This window comes from Haplochromis burtoni, unplaced genomic scaffold (assembly GCF_018398535.1).
Source record: "Haplochromis burtoni strain Fernald_Lab_line unplaced genomic scaffold, NCSU_Asbu1 Contig_416, whole genome shotgun sequence".
NCBI lineage: Eukaryota > Metazoa > Chordata > Actinopteri > Cichliformes > Cichlidae > Haplochromis > Haplochromis burtoni.
The window spans coordinates 258140-278704 of record NW_024582777.1 but is presented as its reverse complement, the minus strand read 5'-3'; the positions used below and the strand labels follow the sequence as shown (position 1 = coordinate 278704).

The following is a 20565-nucleotide window of genomic DNA, read 5'->3' as shown; positions in this document are numbered from 1 at the left end:
TTTGTAGTGCAGTTTGTAGGGGTCAACTTGAAAGAAAGGCAGATATGAAATATAGAATTGAGATCAGAGGTCAAATGTGAGATGATATTTGGATGCATAATTACAATGTGATATTTAGAATCCCCATTAACCAGTATTATTTCCAAAATGTGGCCAATAAAAACAAAAGCATTGTTTTTATAATATAATTTATTTCCTATATGCCTATACATATAGAAAATGAAATATATACAAACAATGGCAGAAAGAAACATTTTAAAGCTAGAATCAATGCACTGACCAGTTCAGCAACAGCAAAAGGCCCAAAAGACCACAGAAGGCAACTAAAGGTTAAACAGCTTCACAACATCTAATCAAGAACAACCAAATGAGAGGAGGACGTCTACAAGGGACACCTTAATGAAGAGAAATGTTGAGGATTTAGAGCAAGGTGCAAACCACTGAATACAGTCAAGACCAAGAAGGCCACGTTAGACTTTGCCATAAAACATTTAAAAGGTTTGGCACAGTTCTGTGAAAGATGAAACCATAGTTGTACCAGAAGGATGGCAAAAGTATTGAAAATGAGAGGAACAGCTCATGATCCAAAACATACCACATTATCTGTTTAACATGGATGTTTTTGTACCTCTTCAGACTTTGAAATTTGCCTAATTCAGTCTTCTTGCTATTGTTCCTTGTCTTACATTTTCACATACAAACAGCATTTCGGAAACTTTATGAAGGGTTTTACCTGACAACAGTGATGTATTTATTTCCCTGGTGGATAATTAGCTAGCTGAGCTTTCCCAGCTAGCAGTTACAAGATTTTAAGAAAACTTGACCTCTGCCTTTGAGCTTGAGGTCAAGGTGACTGAGATTCAAACTTGTCTGAGAGTTTTAGTAGATGCACCTATGGTATCAGTTTCAACATGCTACGTTGCCTGGTTCTCAACCTATTGCAGTCATAAAAATGCCTGCAATAGGGGGAATACCTTTTCACAGCACTGTATATTGTATTTGACTGGCTGACAAACTTGATTACTGCTCCTAGAGGAGGGGCTTTCTCCTGCTGTAAGAGCCTGCTATCATGTGCTTTCCTCAATCGAAAGCTTCTTGTTCCCCCAGAGTTAATGTGTCTGTGGGATGTGATAAATCTGACAACTGACATGCAATTTTGACTACTGAGAGCAGGGCCTCCTCTATCTGCTCTGCATGTGGCAAATAGTGTTTTTAAGGACTACTGCATAATGCACAATGTGGTGCATTTCTGCAGTTTTTCAGACATTTCTAAAGGGATACTGGATAATCAGTCAGTTGTCAGTTTATGAAACAAGTCTCTGATTTGAATTAAGGGACTTGACTGGGGTTTAACAATGGCGCTTGATAAGCTGCCACACCCACCAAGACCATCAGGAGAGTACAATAAGCATTATGTAAATAGGTTTTGTTTTTTTAAATAAGATTTCCTATTAATATTTCATGATTTTATGAGCAATTTGTTAAGAATTAATTGTGCTGCCAGATAACACACAGCAAAATCTCCAGTGTTAAATTAACACTGGAGAGTGTCTATTATGGGTCCACACCTCTGAGTGTTAAATAAAACACTGTTGAGTGTTAAATTAACACTTTTGACAGTGTTATATGTGTAAAAGTAACCTAGTCAGTTTTGAAGATTAACAAAGACTAACACTGAGCAGTGCTGATTTTCTAACACTGGAATATTTCTAACATTTTGAGTTATTTTCCAGTGTTAGAAAATCAGCACTGCTCAGTGTTAGCCATTGTTAATCTTCAAAACTGACTAGGTTACTTTTACACATATAACACTGTCAAAAGTGTTAATTTAACACTGGAGATTTTGCTGTGCAGGTGGGGAAAATGCTTTATAGTTTATAATGTTTTTTATGCAGTTAAAATGGGCTTTCAAACCTTCCTTACCAGGAAGGCAAATTTTTTAAATACATGTAAAAAGGGAGCAAAAGTGTCAGAGTTATCGTTTGAAAATGTGTTTATCACAGATGTGTGCTTCCTAAAATGCTAATTTTAGGCCTTCTGGACAGCTTTCATAACCAGCGACTGTACAAATGCAAAGCACTGATAGAAAATGTTACCAACAGAACATCACCGCCCCAAAATTAACATATACAGTAACTAGTAAAATTAGCAGTAACTACCATAAAATCATCAGGTTGGCTTATTATTTCGGTTTCACCTCAGCAAACTTTTTCTTTTTCATTTTCTTTTGTATTTTGCCTTTTCAAGATGTTAACATTAGCCATCTGCCTTCATGGCTTTGTTGTAGTTTCAGCTACTACAAGTACAATGTTGCTCAGACATTAAATAAAGGTTTAACCTCTGAATAGCAGCCAAGCTTCGGTTTTGTGTTTAATGCGTAATTACATTCTACAGCAGTAGCTCTTCTAAAACTAGACTACTGTAGGTTTTATAAGATCTAAAACTTGCCCCAGTCCTGAGAAGAGAGCGAAGCCTATATATGAATTTGAATACATACATATGCATACTGTATAGGTAAGTTACTATTTACTTCCTACTCAAGACTGGTTTCTTATATTCTGCAGATACTGGGACTATATCTGTAAATCTCCTGGTATAGTTTCTATAAGCAGTCAAACTAGGTTTAAGAGTTCCACATTCAAACGCTGCCTACAGTACAGTGTCTTCACACTAAACTCTGCAGTCACTTTCATTCCACACCAATCAACTTCACTACTAGAAAGACAAATGCAAGCAACTTACCCACAATGTGAGAAGTCATGCTGATTGAGCAGGTACTAGTAGTATTAGTAAACTCTGATGTTAAACATCTGTTTAAATCAAATGCATTTTTCCCTTACATGCTTTACCAAACCGATTCAACATTCAACACACCCATTGCTGCAGCAGAAGAGATTATATGAAATATGATATGAAATCCCATTGAAAACAATTCTTGTTTAAACCGTCTACAATTCTTGCCTGCAGGGATGCAGGTGAGTTTAGCTGGGCTCCACCTCTTTTAAATGTGACTCACCGAGATTTCATTCCTGCCCAAACACGACCTGGAACAAGCTAGTTCTCCTGCAGCATCCTAAGTACTTTATGCTGCACAGGCTGGAAAACCTGACTCAAATTCAAGCAAACCAAGCAAAATGGAAGACGAATTTTGGAAGACTAAGTTAATGCAACCCCAACCCCAGTTAGGTAACTGAAACATAGCCAGTAGGTTACACAGTGCAGCTAAGCAAAAACGAAAGAAAAAAGAGTCACTCATTGACATAAATATGGTGTTAGCAATAGTGTAAATGTGCATGTCAAAATAAACCCAAAACTGCACCCTATTCTATTTGGCAATGCATAAAAAGATGATTAATGTTGTACTGATAACCTATTAAAAAGGTATTTAAAGTGGCATCACATGTTCTCCCTAAAACAGCCAGTGGGTATATCCACGATGCAAAACACATCGTGCTCAAGTCCCTGCACCCTATGCGAGAAAATATCCTCCCAGACTCAGTTAACAAGTGTTGAATACACCCAACAATCACACATAGCTTGAGCTATTTTTAGTGACATTCTTTTATCATTACACCTTCAAATATACAAAAAAAAAAGACTTTCACACTCTTATTTAAAAAAAGGCCTGGCAAGGGGGCCGTGGGCCTAAAACAATCCCTCCGGAAAAGGGGGAACAACCGGAAAACTACATAACTGGAAAAACATTTACAAGGCTTAAAAAAACACAGTGTTCTAAATGTGGGGAGCAAATGAGCTAAAAATAGCTCTGTGAGGAATGAAGTCAGATTGGACCCAAGAAGTTAGGGGAGGCAAAAGAACTGAGGTAGGTACAGAGAAAGAACCACATATGAGCATGTTGAAAAGTCCAAAGATCAAGAGTCAAGGAAGATGTAGAGAAAAAAGATCTGAGAGTCACTCATTTTAAAAAATATAAGCTGCAAGAAAGAGAATAAGGAGAGTGGTGGATCAGGACTGAGAGAGGCTATTAAAAAAGGTGAAATAAGGACAGAAAGATTAAGAAAAGTTATGGAAAAATATGAACAACAAGTGTCTTTTTAGATATGTATTACTATACAGAACAAATATGGTTTTGCAAGTCTTGACAGATGTGTGGTTAAAGTGGGCTATTAATTTTTGTGCTGCAGTCTAGCATTGCTTCCAGCTGATGTCATGGAGATACTCTCTCAAAAAAATCACAATATGTAACCTTGTATTCGTGCCAGCATGCTCATAACGCAACACACATCCTTTTTTCATGCTCACGCACTCAACCAAATGTCAGTAAGTCTTGGTTCTTCAGTAAATGGAATATCCCCAAACGGCTCACATATCACCAAATACACAAACTGCATTTTTGGCACCTGTCAGGTAGAAAATAAAGCATAGCTACATATATATGTGGTGAAAATTCTAATTAGTTACAACTGCATTATTGAAAATGGAAGAGGAGATGGAAGAGGTCCTGGGTTCAAATCCTGGATAAAACCCCAAGTTTCCTGGTTTGAGGGACCTGACACATTAATCAGACAGACGCCACTGGGGTCAGAGCTAAAACAGCCTGTTCTTAAATTCTTAAACGAGACTGACCAGGAGGTTGCTGTTGCATTGATAAACCCCGTCTACCAGAAACCTGCAAGACAACACAGGGAGACAAACAGGGCAAAACAACAGGGACTGTCCAATGCACAGGGCCATGACAAGGACAATGGAATGGGAGATAAGGACTTCCTCAGCAAGTGATGTTTGATAAACCTTTGGATGCTTAATAATTCTGGGTCAGTCTAAGCAGGCATCCCTCTCCCCACCCATCTCCTCCAGCTCCTCTCTTCCAGGGTTTCCCTGCCTTGGACATTTCCAAAAGACCTCCTCTAGGAGATACGCCAGAGTCATCCTATTCAGATGCCCAAACCACCTCAACCTCAGAGAGAAAAGACACGGAATAAAGAGCTACAGGCTGGACTTGAACCTGGGGCACTCCTCTCCAGCCACCGAGCTAAAATGGTAGTCTGTTCTTGGAATTTTTTTTTATCTGATTTTTAAATCTGAAACATGTACATGAAATTATCTGTTTTTCATTTCATGTTGTAAAATGTTTTCACATGGTAATAGGTTTGTGTTATTCAAAGGTAATGGACACTAAGTGCAACCTAAATTGATTGGTTTACAGTCCGGTGAAGTCAAACTCTGGTGCTAATGGTTCCCGTGATGTTAGGTCCAAGCAGCATTGATAAATTCACATTAAAACTGATGATGCTCTGTCACTTGCCAAGTTTACCTCTGGACTTTTGTTTTTTAAACTGGCAAAGGTCAGACAATGGTCAGCTATGGTAGCTTCTATAATATTTGTTAAGATATCACAGAATGCAGTTGGGCAAATAAGGCTTTGATCACACAAAGAAAACATCTACCTAAGCTTGAAGTACACATTTTTATGTGCCTTATTTGTAAATAAGACATTTCCCAGCTCAGCCACTTCACTTGTTCTTCGGCCCATCCTCCTACCATAAATTGGTAAATGTATATAATAACTTTTTTCGTGTTTTGTTCTTTTTTATTCTACAACTTACGTCACAAGCAGATGACTCATTGTTACATTTTTTAAAATCATAAACCAGAGATGAAAAACTTTAAAATGAAGTGGCTCACCAATTGAAAACCAACTTGTAACGACAGTCTCAGTGCAATACTTTGCTTAAGACGTTCATGAATGCCCCGAGATACAGTGAGTTGATGTGCGCGCGGTGTTTATTGCATGCCTGCACCACCCTCCTGCTCTTTCCCTTCAGAAGACTCTTTGCAACATGACTCATGTCTCAAAGTGAACAGCGGATCACTTTCCGTAGATTAAACCAAGCATGACCTCAAAAAGAGTGGTAAAAGTGAAACAAGATGTTGCCCACAGTGGACTGACTGTGACAAGGTCATCAAACTGCTCCCTTGAGTGAGACTGAGGCCAAACAGTTATTATGTTGCCACAGTGACTGAAATCAGGAGTTTTTTTTCTTTTTACTCTTGCATGACCTCAGACCAGAAACAATGAGCACTTACTCATTTTAGGTAAGAAGCACCACAGTAGTTCCAACAGCCTAAAGCTAGGATTTTTTTGAAAAACGCTTTACTCTTGTTCTTGTAGAAAATATTTCATTGTTCAGTCAGAAACATTACACTGTAATCTGTACTGGAAATGAGACTGACCCTGCAGCAGCATGTGAACATTGTCAATATCCAGGGGGATGGTCTCCTGCTCCAACAAAGCATCTCTGGAGTAGAAGTCTGACGACATATTCTCATCCACAGACTCCCGGCAGCATGGCACTGCTCTAAAAAATACAGAGGAAAAAGAAAAGCATCAATATTAGTGCCTAAAAGAACTAAAGACTGAACTATAAAGATCTAAGACTAAAAGATCACACTTTTTCCAGCTGGTGCCAGTCTGAGGAAGCTTGTACCTTACCTTTATAGCCAAAAGTTTCTATATCTAATATACATGTGACCAAAATCTTTATAAACAATAAAAAAAATTAAGTCTTATGTATCAGTTGCCACTTTTTGTTGAAACAGTTAATGATAACAGAATGGGGCAGGTCGGACGATTCGTCCCTTTCAGTTAGGTGTAAATCCATTGAGTCATTTATAATACACAAGCAAGGCTGATCAAATAATCATTAAAAAGTAAAAGAGCACCGTTGCCTCACAGCAAGAAGGTCCTGGGTTCAAATCCAGTGGAGTGTGGCATTTGCTTATTCTCCCTGTTTCTGTGTGGGTTCTCTCTGGCTTCCTCCCACAGTCCAAAGACATGCTGTTAGTGTGGTTAGGTTAACTGGTGATTCTAAATTGACTATTTGTTGAATATGTATATGAATGAGTGTCTGACCTGGGTACGCCCTGTCCATCTGACTTTAGCCCTCCCACAACCCTGAACTGGACGAGTGGATGGATGGACCAAGTTGGAAGAAACAACTGTGTGTTGTTATAAATTGTGTCTCAATCAGTCTGATTGCTGCAAATATACCAATACTCTGTCACTTGCGTGTACTGCTACATAGTGATTGCAACACCGCTGCCATAGGACATGACAGAAAGGACCACTGATCAGCTACCATGAAAGACTCTCCACCTCTCCTGAGTAATCTGCAGAATTCTCAAAGTAAAGGGATGATTTCGACAGAGAACAACATGTGGAGTTTCACAATGCAGTCTTTTATAAATGAGACCCCAGGACATCTGTTGGATTACTGTGGATACTCAACTTCCATCCATCCAATCGCTAATACAGCACATAATCGCAGATGGGCTGGAGGCTAACCCCCCTGCCATACAGCAAGAGGCAGGGTACACCATAGAGAGGTTTAATGATGTTCTCAATCATTTCCAGTCATGTTCGGATAAACAGGCCCGCAAACATCTGTGCATTCAAGCGCTTCTGTTTCAGCAAAAGCGTGTGTGCTGCTTGTTGCTTGAGGCTAATTATTAATGTGCTGTAACTGGTGTACGAGCATGCACCCAAACCCATTCAGACACAGCAGACCTTTAATATTTTGGGATGTGGATACATGTATCCAATAAACATGAATTAGTGGTACAATTATATTTAAGATTGGTTATTATAATAATTATTACTATTTCCAGTATTATAGCCATTGCATCAACACAAATAATGATAATGGTGCAGCCAGGAGGTTTGTGTGAAAAGAATTATATTGTTCCTGTCTGCTGCTGTGTATGTCCACAAAACATTTGCTTTATGACAAACAGACTGGCAGTGAGCATGTCTGAAATACAGTCAAAGAGGAGTTTATCATCTTTTAAAGTGCAATGAAACACTGTCAGTATAAACTGAGTGCAGCGTGAAGTGCTGGGCCGTGTTCTGCCTTGTTCATTCCCCCTCTAGGATATGAACAAGCGGACTGAGAGAAATGTATGACATTTAGACATCTTTACAGAGTAGCCTGCCTAAACAAATCAAGCAGTGAAAAATAAAAAAGCCCTTTGATTTGATTGTTTTTCTCTGCAGATAAACACGACTGACGTGATGGTCCAGGAGAGCGGACAGGTGAGCGAGACTAAAATACAACAGTGTGAAATAGTGCCAACACTCACCAATATGTCAGAGCAAATGTCAGATGTGTCAGAGCCAGATCAGATCAAATACAAGCAGCTCACGTACTGTGACCTGCATGTGTTGCCAGAAGAATGTGATTTCACTCAAACTGGCAACGTGAAACATTGGAGCCACTTGGAATATTTCTTGTATGCTGCTTCCTATGTGGCATGTTTTCCTCCCAGAATCGTTAATGGCCAAACAAATATGAATCCTTAACAAGCCAGAAGAAGTCAAACTTATGGTTAATTCCTAAAAAAAACCTAATCAAGTCAATAAAGACTCTGGTTGTACACAGGAACACATTAGCTCTGACAAACTCTATTAAAAGGGCTATTTGCAAATATGACACTACCAGTGCTATAAAGTGTGTTGGCAGTAGGTATGGGTATTGAGGAATTTAATTTAAAGCTGAATCCAGTAAATCCTTAGTAACTGGAGAATATCGGTGCAGATAAAGTTAATAAAAACAAAAAAGCAGGAAAAGTATTTTTATACTCTTGACAAGCTGTTGTGATGTCAGTGCATGAGATGACTCCTTACTGGTTACTTGACATTCTGACAAGTGCAAAATTCCAGCAAACTATTTAAAGCACCATAACTAATAATAACATCAAATTAAATCATTTGACAAACTAGCATTAAACAAATATTTGCCCAAGGTTACTCGCAGCTGCACAAGCAATAAGAAGCAAGCAGCACATGCGGTTTCTAAAAACACACTGAACCACTAACATCCATTGTTAATGTGACCCCACAGAACCATGCTCTGATAATGCTACCCTGCCAAGTATGTGTGCATATGTGGACTGCTATAGCACAGCATTTGAGCTATCCCAAGGCTTCGTGTCAGCTGCAAAACGATAGATCAAGGGAGGCGAGAGACCGAGAGAGCGGTATATAAAATATATACAAATATTTACTGCAAGAGATTACAAGAGATAGTAACTAATGGGAAAATGTCAGGGGTTTCTTACACAGGCATAATTTAAAATAAAGGAATACAGCTTTTACTGCTGTGTGTTTTTCACTGTCTGGATCTAATAAATACAAAATGCATGAAGTTGTTTACATGTCTATTGAGATTTCAGGGCAACAACAATAGAGTGCTACACTCATGCATGACTCATAGTTAAGCAATCAAATCACACCATCCATTAAAGTTGCATCACAAAGTGAATTTTACTTGCTGTCATTACTGAGTAAAGAGGTAAGCCTATAGCGGGCAAAGGCACATTATCAGAGAGTCACAAGTCCCACTGCTCAGCTCTAATTGTAGCAATGAGACAAAGGGCAGCAAAACACATTACACGGTGCTGTGGAAAAAGCACAGGGAGGGGTCACATCACAAAGCCAAAGCACTGGCGTTACATGCTTGTTGCATGTATTTATCCAGATTAATAATCGCATAATTAGTTAAAGTGGCCGTCTGTGAGAAAGCTGAAGGGCATGAAGTAGTAGAGAGGTATTAAGTCTCCCCAGAGCACCACAACAAAAGTGATTTAACAGTCCAGTTTATTTGTGTCAGACTTACAAGTGCAACCTTAAATAAAAGCTTTACCCAAGAAAAACACAAGCAGTAAGTATCAGTAGTAAGTGTATATGTTGTGCTAGAGAATCCAACATGTATTGATCAGTAAATTAAAAAAAAAAAAATCCCACACATAGTTTTAGTACAGGATAAAGCGTGCAAAATATCCGTCATTTGATGAATGAGCAAAATGAGCACTTTGTCTTACAGATAACTGTGCCCTATTCAGGACTGAGAAAACAGGCTGTCTTCAACCTCAGAGGAAGCACAAAAAATGCAACAAAAAGTTTTCTTGACTGTGGTGCAGATGAAAGTAACACATTAAATAACCTAAACCTGAAACTGAATCATTTTGTCACTGGAGTTTGTACAAGCCTGTGTTACACTGAAAGCCTTTCTTCTGCTCTGTTTTCACGCTGTGTCCAGACTTTCAAACAGTAAAAAAATTGACCATATTTACCAAAATCTTTCAAAAAATCTGTACCAATTTGTTCAGATTTCATGTCACCCCTGCACACATTCCCCATATATTTACAAGGTATTCATATTAATTTTTAAAGCTGAGGGATAATGGATTAGTCATTGACAATATATGCTAGAAAATGTTAGCCTTCAGCTCCCACAGCTTTATGCCAACTGAAAATATCTTGGATGTGAGAGTTGAACCATGAGCTAAGGACTGGTTAAGACTAAACAAAATTACCATTCAAGAAACAAGAAGCTGTTAAACCTGACTTCAGTTAGCATAAATTAAATGAAAGAAAATTAAAATCTATGAAGATACCAAAACAAAATCATTTCTGTGTGCAAGGCTAATACCTTCCTCTGGCTCCAGGATCCTACTTCTGTGTCAGTCTGACAGTACTGCTCTGACTAACCACAACAAGCTGGAACGGAACTAAACTGACATGAACCACAGACAAATCAGTGATATCCAGTTTGTACAGTAATTGTAAACAAACACCTGGGAAAACAACATCTTCCACATTCCCTCACTAGAGATTTGACTCTAAAGGGAACTCTCCCTGCCACTAGCTTTTATCTCAGTATAAATGCCATGACTGTCTCTGAAACAACACCCTACTCTCACTGCATTTCTTTAAATGCTTTCCAGCAGGTCTTTGTGCTCTTTGTGAGAGCCCAAGGAACAAATCAACAGCGACAGTGTTGCCGAACCTGCCACACAGAGCTTTCACAGACACACCCTGGGTGATCAGATGTTAGAAAAGGGGAGAGGTAATCTATGCTTTCATTCGACTAAGAACACACCACTGATGACAATATGGGGCAAATATCTTGAAGGCGGACCTACAGTGCAATATATTTTGACACGCATGCACAGTATCACAAGGTTCATACAACACGGAGGTCTTGATTGAATGAGGTTAGTAAGGTAGTTTCTCTTAGATAGAAGATTTCTATCGAGTATCATTATCTATGACTCCACTAAGAAATGGAAAACAAAGACACTGAACTCTAACAAGCTAACAGGGAAAACATAAAACTGCTGTTATTTATTAATGTTCTGCTAGGGCAGAAAAATGGTATCACATAATTATTCTTCTAAATAGCTCAAGTTGAAGTGAAGGAAATAGGGTTGCAGATTTTTTATAGAAACAAAACTAAATGTTATACTACCCTACATACCACTGTAGGGATTTTTAATCCAGGGTGCTTAACAAAATGATTCTCAGCTCAACTTCAGTTATCCTACCACCTACAAGTGGGCTGAGTTAGAGCTGCTCACATGTTTTAGCAGAAAGGAAATGTGAATTTATATGACGACGTTGTTGTAAAAGCATCCTAACCAAAAGCAATATCTCTGGATTTATATCTTAAATACAGAACAAACAGTCCAAATTTATAGCGTGATACTTGGTATAAATACAAATCTTATAGTGATCTTTGGTAACAGGCAATTTTTCACACATAGACAGATAAACATGAGGTACAAAGAAGAGGTGGCTCAGTTAAAGTGATGACTGAGAGAGACACTGTGTCTGAAAGAATCCTTCAAGTCAAACTACTGAGAAAAGTCACATCTGCTAACTGGGTGATAAGGCCTTTAAATGATGTATAAACTGCAACTCATAACAGTCCTGGGCTGATACATATTCACTTTACATCAGTCACTTAAACATAGAATAACTTTAGTTAGCAACAGGAATTCGTTATTCTTACTAAACTGATGCATTGAATTGTTGCTAGACAGGCTACAGTTCAGAACTGCTTATATATATACATCTATATAAATAAGATATATAGATGTATATATGCAAATGTAAGAAAAGAAATCCCAACCACTGTACATTAACTTGTCCTATCACTGTTGTCTATAAGTGCTACTAAGTGAGCTGGCTCTCACTGCAGGAATGTGAGATAGTGTCACTGTTATGAAGCTGTTGGATCCCAAAAATAGCAGCAAGGAACATGTGTGTACAGCTGAACTGAGATCAGATCAGTTGAGACATATAATGAGTCCTTGAGGAAGACTAGAGGACTTTTTAATAAGGCAGATAAGAAGCCATGGGTCTGCAGGTTTAGGAAGAATATAATGAGAAGACACTCTCCTCACACACACTTAGGAATTGCATCGGGTGACAGCAATACCATTACTAATTAAACTCAGGGTCAATTACAGCCGCATTTTGTAAACTTCACCACCTAAACTGCAGTCAGTAGTCAACACATTCTTTACAGCTGCACGTACTGCTGGTTCTTCGACATTTCATAGAGATTTACAGAAAAAATGTCAAAAGTTGGTTGTACTTACATACAGTAAAAAGTTGTGTTTTGGGGTAAAGATGGAGGTCCAGGGACTATTGAACTGCAATGTGGGAGAGCAGATCTGGTTCTGTTGTAGTATGTGGAAATGAAACCTGAAGCACTGTTTGACAGATCTGGAAGTTTGCAGCGCTCCACTGGACTGTCACCCGAGAAGTCAGAGCCATGCCGGGGCCAAGTAGGAAACTCTGTGGGGCACTAAAAATAGAAACCAGCCAGGGTTCAGCTCACCCACCTCCCTCCAGTTTGGCTCTGATGGCTGTCACCTGGGTTAAAGGTCCGGCTTCAACATGTACATATATGCTCATGCGCATGCAGAACTGACAGATCCTTTCTGAGGTGTAGCCATGCATGACCATACAGTGTAAACAAAAGAAGGAACATATTTGAGCTAAAAGTTACATAAACCTAGCAAAATACGAGCTATATAGCACTATAGGAGACTAATGGTATGGTAATGATATGATAAGTTTTTATTATACATCACAGATCCAGTAATTATTTAATAAAATTTATGGAAATACACATGAAAATGAAACATTCTTTTTATTTAAAGGAACATTTGGCTGTTCACGTATTCACATTCAGCGCAGTGAGTAAGAAACACCACATTTTCCACTGATGTACTGGGATATGGTGATATTGCGTGATCTCTTTGTGATCTGCTAGCTGATAAAATGTGATTTTCCTCATGCAGTGCTTTTTTATGGTAAGTATACACACCTTAGAAGTTAAGTTCTTCGTTTGGTATTACAGTTTTGTTTACTGATCTTTATGTTTTGAGTATTTTCGAGTCTTTTCTTAGTTTTATTGCTCAATTTGTTTCCTCTGTGTTTCCTGTCTAATCCTCCCCTAGGTTTATTAATGTATCTGCGTTTCTCACACCCTGTTTTATTTTGGCAGTTACTTGTCTTAACTGTCTTGTGTTTAGTTTTACTTCCACTCCTGTCTCATTGTCTTGATTGTCTGCACTTGCTTCTTGTTTTCCCCAGCTGTGCCCACTTCCTGTTATTGCCCTTCTGTGTATATATAGAGCTGTCTTCCTCTCAGTCCTTTGTCTCAGTGGCTGTTAATCTGTTCTCATGTGTTTGCTGGACTGAATTAGTCTTTTGTTTTGTGCACTGCTTCAACAACCTTATGAAAGATGCATTCTGAGTTTAACTCTAACCTTTTTCCATGCCCTGCTTTTGAGTACAAATTCTGTAATTCATGAGTCCAATTTAAACACATTATGATTTATTTTAATCATCAGATATGAGTTAAATGTTTTAGAGTGTTAGTGTTAGTGAGACTGGCTCACAGGTCTAGAAATACAGCTAAGGTCCACTCATCTGACATTTGCAAAAGATTGAACTGGATATTTTAACAGATGTACTGCAATACCAACATCTTTCCCCAATCAAGTCATAGTTTTTATGGATACAATATTTTCATGTAGTTTCAGCTAATCATACAATGAGAAAATAATTTCAAAGGATTCATCTGCCAAAGAATTGTATATCACTGTAAAATGGCATAACTCAGTGAATGATTTGCATTCAAATCATTGAAAAATATTAATATTATATGTGAGCACCAGAGGTCAGCACAACATCATCTTATTCCTGTCAGGGCTTCTGACGTCTACAGCCAAACCCACACGATTTCATACTTTTAAGTAAAGTCTTAATGTACAAGAGTCAGCATTTAAAAAACAATCTAGTAACATGTGGCAATGCATTTCAAAAAATCTCCAACAGATTCATCAATTTAGATGTTTACATTGATTGCATGGATTTGAGTATTGATTACTGGGAAAGCATTAAGGACATGGATGGGCTGCTTTTATTACCCTTCAGTTTACCTACATAACCAAACAATCCATGGAAATAAACAACATACTTAAATAACTGCCCATGATAGTCTCTTGATCTGTTTGTTGCTTTAGATATTTAGCACTACTGCCACTTATTACCTTTAGGTCATTCCTGGAGATAGGACTTTTGTTATCTTGAGGAATCTCCTGAGTAAACTGGACAGAAAATGTTAATAAAGATATTATCTTTCTTTTAGAAACTTACACAATTATTGGATATCACAAGCAAGAGCAAAGCTGAGTGATATGCCAGACCTAGCATTTTACTTTTTATTTAGGATTACTCATTTATCTTTATTCTGCTCATTTTTACAAAAAGCAATTATATTTTTATTTTCATGTAAATTTCCCAATTAAACACTGTTGAATTCAAACATTGGCAAGAAATCCTAATAATGCTACCATAATGCTATTTAAATGTTCATTTGCTTTTTTTATCTAGGGATTGAGAGTAACGTAGTTTCTATTCTCTGTATGTCCTGTACATGTGGCAGAATTGACAATAAAGTTGACTTGACTTGACTTGACTTGATGATAATAATAATAATAGCTGTGACACTATCAAAAGGTGCAGAACAACATACGTGGGCTGAACTACTGGCTGTAATAATATCTCATTGGGTTTTTACATGTTTGCACTTACAGAAGCTTCCTTTCTCACTTGCAGAAACACTCACATGCATGCTGGCTTCAGTCTCTCTGCACTCACCCTTATATAAGACACTAGCCTTTGAATTTGATTTGGTTTCTGCTTATTTCCTAGTTATTTTAGTCAGGACTGATTAATAAAGAAGATGAGCATCCTTGTAATTAAATGACAAGAAAATGAAGCTGGAAACTTTCAGTATATAATAATTACATAAAAGCTGGATTTTGGAAATCTAGGCTTTACTCCCTTTATACTGAATCACAATTAACCTCCACCAAAGTTATCCAATTACATGCATCCTGTTATTCTACATCCTGCACATTGTTCAGTAAGGCTAATTCTTCATGACAGCAAGGAGAACAGAGAGTCTGTGAACCTGTCCCTGACTCATCTTCCACAATATTCTCGCTAATCTAACTTTAATTGCTTGGCCTTAACTTTCAAGTCGACTTCTACAGATTCATTTCCTGAACTACTTGAGCACAGTTCTGCGCCACTGGCTTCACATGCCGCTCGTAGGGGTACCTGACGGTGGTAATTTCTTGATGAAGCAATTCATCCCCTTCTACATGTCTCCACATCTTTCTTCTCCTCCTCCTGTCACTGACTCCTGGGAGGGCTGACGTATCCTTTCCGTCATAATTGAGTGAACCGTGTGGTAGAAACTGTAGACTTGGCCAGGTTGCTCTCTAGAGTGGTGTGATGAGTGTCACTAGCAACAAAAATGGACAACCACCCCCAAAACAAAACACATGACACAAAAAAAATGAGAATGAGACAGTAGCAGGGTAAGGCGGAGGACAGCTGTGGAGGAGCTTATGGGTGAAATAATTGCAGTCGGCATGTGAGAACAGGAGCAGGGTCTGTACCTGGAGCCAGCTAATTGAGCCTGAATGAGTAAGTGTAGACACAGGTAGGAACTGCATTTGAGTTTTGTTCCCCCTTTTCCGTGTGAACGACTATGAACAAAAGGGCAGACGCCTCCCTAATCAAGCTAATGGAGTGGGAACAAGCTGGTGGCTGAATTCGATGGGCAGTGACAGGTAGAAGGGCCTTTGGGGGATTTACAGAGTCAGGAGGAGAAGAGGCAGACCGAGGTGAGGTTTTCAGCTGCTGGTTGGCAGGACGAGGGGCCGATATAAAGCCTCGGCTTGTACTGCCAGATCCATTAGCAGATGGTTCAGGTCAAAGGAACCATCAGTGACAAGTACTGTGGTTCATGTTATTCATTCAGTCCAGCCAAAAAATCATTTCACATCCGAGTATTAAAAAGTGAGAGTAGCTGCTCATTAAACAGCAAAAAACTAAAACAGATGCTTCAACGTCTGCTTGAAACCAGACTGCAACTGCGATTTACAGCTGAGATGACCCTTCAAAGGAGACAGCCACAGTGGTGAGTGCATGCAGGATTATTTTCTGAGGTTTAACTTCGAGGATTGTAGCTCCTAACTGTGTTCAGTCAAAATAGCAGGACTTTTTTTTAGTCCTGAGCGATAACCAGGAATGTCAGAGATTTACAGATTTGCAGTTTAACAGTTTATTGGTGACAAGTCCAGAAAACAATAAATGTTTCTACAAATAACTTAATTTGTCTAACTCTGTAGTTTTTAACATGTTGTGTGCTTTTGGCAGACAATGTATCAAATGAGAGGAATTACAAAATTATTAAAACTGAAAAATTATATTTTTAAGGATTAAAACTCCAATAATTTCCTGTCCAGTACTGGACCATACTTCTATTATAGAGGAATGCAGGGGATTTAATAAAAAACAGAGACCTGACCGTTGCCTGACACTCTACAATACAGCTCTTATGGGCTTCATTCCTAAAACATTTGCATAAAAAAACCCAATACTACAAAGTGATAACTAAAGAGGTATCATCTCAGCTAAAGCACACTGAGAATAAACTCATTTAAAGTCAAGTGCTAAAGAAAATGACTTGACTGGAAAGTTCAGGGTTTTATTACATTTTTGAGGTGGAATGTCAGCCGAGACACGATGTAGCGCTCTTTTCCTGCTTTTATTTGCTCTTTGAGTCTCCTGAACGTGTCCTGGTTGAGGCACAGAGGAATGGAATGATTATTCTGAATATTATCAAGGTAGGAAATACATTTAAGGCCATGTAAAAGCAACATTGGACAAGGTGGTCATCTGTAATCTTAAGATTACAGATTTACAGTAAACACCTATGATTCCATTTTAATTGATTTTATTACAAGCTTACAAATAACTGACACCAAAAAAAAAGTGCAGTGGGACAGATTCACATCGATATGCAGAGGCAAGAATGCTCTCACTCTAAAGAAATGTGTTCATGCATTTAGGGAGTCAGCCTCCTCGCTTGCATCAAGTATGTCCTCACAAATCCTATTTAAAGCCTTCTTTAAATCACTCCTCCTTCTTTACGTCCACAAATCCTTCTCTTCCTCAGGAAGCCTGCTGTGGTTCTGTGTTGCTTTTTGCTCGGGATCTCTCTACAGTCCGACAACATCAGCTGTGTGTCAACCATCAACCTGCGGCGTTTCATTGGCTGCGCAGTCCGGGAGTTCACCTTCCTGGCCAGGAAGCCCGGCTGTGGGAGTCTGCACATCACCACTGATGCCTGCTGGGGGCGCTGTGAGACCTGGGAGGTGAGGACAAGGGCCACTGTACCAGACACAGACACACAGGGAGGATAAGGGGGACTGAAAGAATATGATTATAGTACGAGGTGATATAACTCACAACTTTACTCAAAATTAAATTATCAGCATAGATAAAAAAAGATGAACAACATGGTTTAGTAGACAGTTAAACACAGAGAGAGGCAGAGACAGATGAAGTGAATACTGTAGATACAGAGATGGAGAGATGGGTGATCCCGCCCTGGAGAAAATTTGTTTTCGCTTTCTCCCAAGGTCAGCTGCAAGTGCAAGCAGGGATTGAGCTGCTACAGTTAGATGTCCAAGGGAAAAAATACATGCAGTGTTTGCAATACCCTACCAAGATCTAATTATTGTCACATAGTAATGAGTGGCTGTCTGAAGTGAAACACTTGCATAAGAATGAATAAAGACAGAAGACTTTTGGAGTGCTAAAATTGAGTTAACATTCTGCAGGAATGGGAAGCAGCGTGGAATCCAGAGATTGAAGTGACAGCAGAGGTTTCCTCCACAATGCCTCAAGAGCATGAGAGACACAATTGGATTTCACAAGTCACCATATACTATTATGAAAAAAAGACGCTGTGAAATCTCAAGTTTCATCTGGAACATTGCATTCAGTGACGGGAGGCATTAGGAAGCTCATGATTCTCTCTGCTTTATTACTGCAGCGTAGCGGAGCTTTGTGTTGTTCTACTCTTTGGATCGCCTCAGGGAAGAGCCTCATCTTTTTCTCTGTTCTCCCCCACAGGGAGGTCAGGGCACAGCGGAGGGAGCTGATGTATTGCTTTAGGGAGAGTCTGAGGACAGACACCAGGAGGTCAGGGGTTAAATCTGTGACGTGCAGGCCACGGAACTGTAAACAGCTGCAAAAGATTTGCATTAATTTGAGCATCCTTTGGAAAATAGAATCAAGAGAAACTTTTGTCATTTTATAAAGTATTTGAGGAACACTGAAGGTGTTTAATGTAATGTGATGATGTGTCACAAATGTCCCATCAAAGACAGCTTGGAATATAAAAGCTAACTGGAGCAGCTTTCTTTGGCAAGCTGAAAGAATTATCATTAATATGAAATGATAAAGTAGGCCATAACTGGATTTTGTCAACGTCTTAAAATACAACAACAACACAGGCATGGAGCAAAAAGAACTAGACTGCATTTGTATGAGGCGCACAAAGACTTTGTTTTTGCAGTAAGTGTAACTTAAAGAACAAAGCCACACATAACCTTCACCAGAATGAGACACATCAGTAAATCACAGCAGCACTCAGTGATAGTTTGGCTTCCCTTTAAAAACAGGTGCACTGATTAAGTCTGCATGTTAATTGAAGGACAGGATTGGGCCACTGGTCCAATCAGTCATGGTGGAATGCAGGACCAAGAACCAGCAATGAGGATGAAAGGCAGGATGTGGAACATATGCAGCCACTAATCGGGAACATGGGCTTGCATGCACTAATTAGCATACAAAACACTCAGATATGTTAGTCACAAGGAAGGAAGAGGGAGCGTAACAACCACGAAAGTTGGAAACACATTATTTGTTATCCAGTTGAGAATGAGAACAGAAAAGCCTACATAAATACATGGGTGCTGCAATATACCAGTATTTGTGTGTGTGTATATATATATAGTATGCATATGATAATGATAATAGACTTTTATACATACCTTTCAAGACACACAAGGACACTTTACAAGCGGTTAAATACCATAATCACAGTGTGCACAGTGTGTGTCTGCCTGTATATAGATTCTGTCAGTGTGTCATGTTCACGTCTCGGTCCTCGTCTGAGTGTTTGTTAATTCCTGTTTTATTTTGAAAGTTCTCACCAATAAACCTGCTTTTTTTTTTTTTTAGCGTTTGGCTCCAACCCTGCCTGCCATACAGTGAACCCTGACAGTATTACAACAAAGTGATAAATAAATTTAAAACAAAATAAATTTCTTTTTGTTTTTTTCAGAAGCCAATCCTGGAGCCTCCCTTCATTGAGTCCTATCAGCGGGTTTGTACTTACAATGAGACTCGGCTGGAGACTGTGAAACTACCAAACTGTCAGCCCAATGTAGATCCAACATACACCTACCCTGTGGCCTTAAGATGTGACTGTGGAGTCTGTCTGACCAGCACTACTGAATGCATAACTTCTGTGTGAAGTCTGAACAGGCAGAAATATTTTATGTACACTTTTGGTAATAATTACACGCAATACTGCTTTAACTGGAATGTGTCACTACACCAGGAAATGTTGTTAGAATGCTCTTAGTTTGGCTACTACATATCCAAGAAAAACCTGAGATATATCACTACTGAAATATGTTACCAGCTTCACTTGGCATTTTTTCTTAGGAGCAAAGCAATCACTGTAAACCTTACAATGTTGTAATTGACATAAGTAAAAAACAATTTTTTTTATCTGCCTTTAATGGATGAATAATGAAATGATCACTTATTAGCTTTTAATCAACCTGAGCTTTTAGCCCAAGGGTCTGCTGGAGAGGTAAGGGCTTACTAAGTGTTCTTATTCATTTGATTTTCCATGAGAACTGGGTGTATTAATAATCTCTGAGTGCTCACGTGTGTTTTGGAGTGCAGGACCATCACTCTTTCCACAATAAAAGCATGTTTTCTTTCCTCCTCTGTTTCTTGTCATTTGGGTTTGTAGAACTTCATGTTTATGCTTAAATTGCTGCAAATCTGGCTTTTGATACAGACATTACCACCAGGGCAGAGAGCTGTGTAAAAAAATAAAAATATTAAACTTTTATACAAAGCAAATAAACAAACCAATTTTATAATTTTAGAAACAGTTTTAAATTCTCATCCTCATAAGAAACTTCAATATAACATTCTTTGGTCTGTCTCACAAAAACTTTATAAACAAACATGGTTTTTATAAAGAATGAAAACACTAAGCATGTTCAAAAATGCTAAACTAGTGTAAGATGTATATAAAAATACAAAAACTTGCTGAAAATAATGTTGAAATTGAAAGA

The 20565-nt window shown here is 38.6% G+C and overlaps 2 protein-coding genes across 2 annotated transcripts in view; one reads left to right on the top strand and one right to left on the bottom strand.

The window, feature by feature from the left end:
- Nucleotides 1-12597, bottom strand: part of LOC102297894 (nesprin-1) — a 66499-nt gene extending 53902 nt beyond the window's left edge. Inside the window, exons 1-2 of the mRNA XM_042213085.1 lie at nucleotides 12406-12597; nucleotides 6196-6320 (exon numbers count right to left, since the gene is read on the bottom strand). Coding sequence (XP_042069019.1) covers nucleotides 6196-6283 — 88 coding nt within the window. The 5' untranslated portion in view covers nucleotides 6284-6320; nucleotides 12406-12597. The remainder of the gene's footprint in view (nucleotides 1-6195; nucleotides 6321-12405) is intronic.
- Nucleotides 12598-15572: 2975 nt separating this feature from the next.
- On the top strand, nucleotides 15573-20195 carry gphb5 (glycoprotein hormone subunit beta 5). The gene is made up of 3 exons (XM_005948857.3): nucleotides 15573-16313; nucleotides 17355-17553; nucleotides 19533-20195. The coding sequence occupies exons 1-3, from the start codon at nucleotides 16096-16098 to the stop codon at nucleotides 19722-19724; spliced, it is 609 nt and encodes a 202-aa protein (XP_005948919.1). The 5' UTR covers nucleotides 15573-16095; the 3' UTR covers nucleotides 19725-20195.
- Nucleotides 20196-20565: the final 370 nt, after the last annotated feature.

What these genes read in the sequence shown, in the direction of transcription:
- gphb5 (XM_005948857.3), top strand. Translation starts at nt 16,096, where the DNA reads ATGGTTCAGGTCAAAGGAACCATCAGTGACAAGTACTGTGGTTCATGT. An exon ending in CAAAGGAGACAGCCACAGTG is followed by an intron (nt 16,314 to 17,354) that starts GTGAGTGCATGC and finishes TCTCTTCCTCAG; the next exon opens with GAAGCCTGCTGTGGTTCTGT. An exon ending in GGCGCTGTGAGACCTGGGAG is followed by an intron (nt 17,554 to 19,532) that starts GTGAGGACAAGG and finishes TGTTTTTTTCAG; the next exon opens with AAGCCAATCCTGGAGCCTCC.